Here is a 3,746-nt window from a genome sequence, read left to right on the forward strand (position 1 = left end):
GCACTCCTCCTCCCTCCCTCCCCTCCCTCCCCTCCCTCCCTCCCTCCCTCCCTCACTGCCTCGCTGCCTCGCTGCCTCCCTTGCTCTCTGTTGCTCTGTTGCTCCCTCGCTCCTGCCTCCTCTCCTCCTCACCGTCTCTGGGTTGTGGGGGTCCAAAATAGGAACTGCGACGCAGGAGTGGAAAAGTCTCTTAGCAGTGTAATATCTGAAACAGGAAGATCAGAAGAGGACGGGGATTAGGGCAATGACGAAGAGGAAGGAGGAGGAGGAGGAGGTAGTGGAGGAGGAGGTAGTGGTGGAAGAGGAGGAGGTAGAGGAGGAGCAGAAGGAGGAGGAGAAGGTAGAGGAGAAGGAGGAGGAGGAGGAGGAGACATTTCACCTCGAATCATGCTCGATTGAATCAATTTGAGATTCATTGAAGTCGAACGTGTGAGACCTGCTCATGGGTCAACATCTGCACTAGATTCTGCATGCCTTGACTTTTTCTTCTGCCACACAAATCCTGGAATCCCGTCCCCGTAACCATACACTCTGCAAAGACAAGACGTGAGAAGCTTCAAAGGGAAGCAAATGCAGGGGCAAGTTGATGCTGATGTTGATGTTTTGATTTGCTGTTGTTTATGATGATGATAGTGATGATGATGATGATGATGATGATAATGATGATGATGATCACGATGATGATGATGATCACGACGACGATGACGATGACGATGACGATGACGATGACGATGACGATGATGATCACGATGACGATCATGATGGTGGTGGTGATGATGTTGGTGGTGATGATGTTGGTGGTGATAATGGTGGTGATGTATCAACCTCGATGACCCGCTCTCTGCAAACTCGAGCACTTGCTCTCTGATTCCAGAACTTCTCTGCATGCACACTGTGAGATTTTACAGGGTAACTTGCAATCGGAACGGACTTTGACGAGCTGGTTGATGATAACGTACTGATTCATGAACGACATGGTGTTGTCTGACAACAAAGTCAGCCAGTCAGCGGGTCCAAACACGATCAAATTCATATGAGAGCTCACTCAGTCCGTTTTCGTCCCATTTCAACCTGCAAGCGAGCAAAGTTCACTCACTCCATCTTGCATCGCCTCCTTCCCACCTCCCATCGCCCCCCCCTCCTCCTCCTCGTCTCTTTCTCGCTCCTCCTCCTCCTCCTCCCCTCTCTCTCCTCCTCTTCCTCTCTCCACCACCTCCTCTCTCTCTCCTCATCGGACCTGTCGATGTGGATCACAGAGTTGGCATTGTGCACGAAACTCCCGAACGGGTTGGAAGGGAGCCTTGACAGAGACGTTGATCGCAGTTCCCTCCTTATCAATCCGTCGTCCCCATGGGACTCACTCGCTGCCCCGTTGTCCTCCCTATGACCCTGCACAGAACCCGATCATATCCTCCTCCTCCTCTTCTTCCTCTTCCTCCTCCTCCTCCCACCCCCCATTCCCCCACTCCTCCCTCCCCCCCCTCCCCTCCTCTCTCCTCACAGCACCATTACCTCTGTCACATGATGATCGTCTGCAAGCGGGACGAGGTCGACTTTGACGTCCGACAGGTCACCCACCCTGGACATCTCGACCTCGGCACGTTGCGCGAGTTTTGGCAGGACGTCTGCTGGCTCCAACCTCTGCCCGGTCGACAAGATCTTTGCTATTTCCACATCTTCTCGGGCCCATACCTGCATGCCCTCTTAAACATCGCATCTCCCCTCGCTTCCTCCCTTCACCTCCCCGTAGGCAAAGCCTGCTATCTTACAACAGTCCTTGAGAAGCGAGCTCATCGGCCCAAGCTCCTGCTTCTGCATCTTCGGTTGTTGGAGGAGATTGCAAGATGTGTGAGTTGCTTCACAATCTAGTGCACATGCTTGCAAGCTGCAGAGTAGAAGTCATCACCAAACAGCTGAACGCATGCCCAGCGTGTATCAAACCATGTCCTTCTCCAGCATGGGGCTCGTCTCTCATTGGTATCATGGTTCTCTGCTACTTGTCGTCTACAGCATGATCTCTAGCCCTGACCCCCTATTGTCTCTGTCTCTAACTATCTCCCCCCCTCTCCTCCTCCTCCTCCTCCTCCTCCTCCTCCTCCTCCTGTTTCCCCCATGCAGGATTCCTCGACTACCCTACCCTACCTTTTGAAACCCCACCCCCCATTTTTTCAGGTTCTACGACTCCATCAAGAAATACCACCCTCCGGTAAAATATCCCCCCAATTTACCCCTAGAAGTACCCCTACTCAAACGTTTTTGGTTCATCCCACCCGTCCATCTAAGACATTCGGACCCCGACCTCTTAAAAAAAAACCGAAACATGCAACCCACCCCCTTGGTTGTGCTTGTTCCCCGACAAAAAGGCTAAGAGAACTTTCGTTCCCCCACGAGCAAGAGCAAGAGCAAGAGCAAGAGCAGGAGCAGGAGCAAGAGCAGGAGCAGGAGCAGGAGCAGGAGCAGGAGCAGGAGCAGGAGCAGGAGCAGGAGCAGGAGCAGGAGCAGGAGCAGGAGCAGGAGCAGGAGCAGGAGCAGGAGCAGGAGCAGGAGCAGGAGCAGGAGCAGGAGCAGGAGCAGGAGCAGGAGCATGGGCAAGGGCAAGGGACAGGGGGAAAGAGGCAGGGACGGGATGTGAGAAAACGGATCCAGATGGAGGGCTGGTAGGGGACGAAAGAGGGGAAGCAATGGAGGAGGTAAACGAGACCTAAAATCGAAAATTGAACTTTTAACAGTCGCATATCAACATGGAATGGAAGAAAACTTGAAGAATAAAGGAGAGAGAGAGAAAGAATAGAACAGGAGAATGACAGTGACGATGCCTTCATCATCACGGAGTCGTCGACTGCACAACAGAGCAGCAGAAAGCAACGAATCGCTTCGCGTAGTCCTTGGGAGGGATGACGCTGAAGTTGCAACCTCGTTGGATCACGCTCTGCCATTGCGGTGAGTTGAGATGCCGTCAGAAGTTACAGTCTCGATCATGCAGCTGAGACACGGGGGAGAGGAAGCAGGAGAAGCAGGAGGGGAGCAGGGAGGAAGGAGTTGTCGGGAGGAGATGATACCTTCAGCCAAAACTCTCCCTTCTTCTTCCACCGGAAAGGTACCAAAGTGTCGATGATGCCCACAAAAATGACCTGGAGGAGAGAAGGATGAGAGGGTCGGTAGCAGGCGGGGGAGGAGGAGGGGGAGGAGATTGGATGGAGATGGAATTGCAAGCGAATTAGCCGACCTTCTGCCATGCGGAAACGCTTGCTGAGCCTGTATCGCCTGAAGTCAAACATCACGTTCAAGTTGGTCAGCGGATTCTCAGCGTCTCTCGATCTCTGAGTCGACTGCTTGGCGACATGATAAGTGAAGAGTAGAGTGACAGGAAGTGTAATGGAGAGGACAAAGCAAGCGATCCAGACGCTCTCGAGGCTGTTCCTCGCTCCCTCACAGAGGTTCTTGTACCACTTGTTGTAGACTAAAGTCAAGCTCTCACAGGAGCCCATGGTCATCATCTCGCTGATAGTCTTTTGAATGTCTTCATTGTTCGCCAGTGCCATCTTGTCAAATTGGTACCGCTGCTGGCTAGCTGAGAGCTTGACGCTGTCCAACGAGCTTCTGAGCGACTGAACGTCTTGCTGCATGCTTGAAATCTGCTGCTGAAGCAAGTCAAGATACAGCTTGAACGCTTGTCCTCGCGTGGAGCTGGGGTCGTATCTAGAGGAGTACCCAAACTCATCTCCTGTCGCCTGCATGTCCATGAC

The 3,746-nt window shown here is 52.9% G+C and overlaps 1 protein-coding gene across 1 annotated transcript; it reads right to left on the reverse strand.

Annotated features, from left to right (window-relative positions):
• Positions 1-849: 849 nt before the first annotated feature.
• Positions 850-1,887, reverse strand: GUITHDRAFT_151041 (hypothetical protein; the record flags this gene model as incomplete). Its single annotated transcript, XM_005838248.1, has 9 exons — positions 1,741-1,887; positions 1,513-1,692; positions 1,462-1,467; positions 1,330-1,383; positions 1,238-1,306; positions 1,046-1,071; positions 932-984; positions 901-905; positions 850-876 (listed from the first exon to the last, which is right to left on the reverse strand). Coding segments are annotated over exons 1-2 (253 nt in total), but the record flags the coding sequence as incomplete, so codon positions are not given.
• Between the last annotated feature and the right edge of the window lie 1,859 nt (positions 1,888-3,746).

The sequence above is a fragment of the Guillardia theta genome, assembly GCF_000315625.1.
Source record: "Guillardia theta CCMP2712 unplaced genomic scaffold GUITHscaffold_12, whole genome shotgun sequence".
Taxonomy (NCBI): Eukaryota; class Cryptophyceae; order Pyrenomonadales; family Geminigeraceae; genus Guillardia; species Guillardia theta.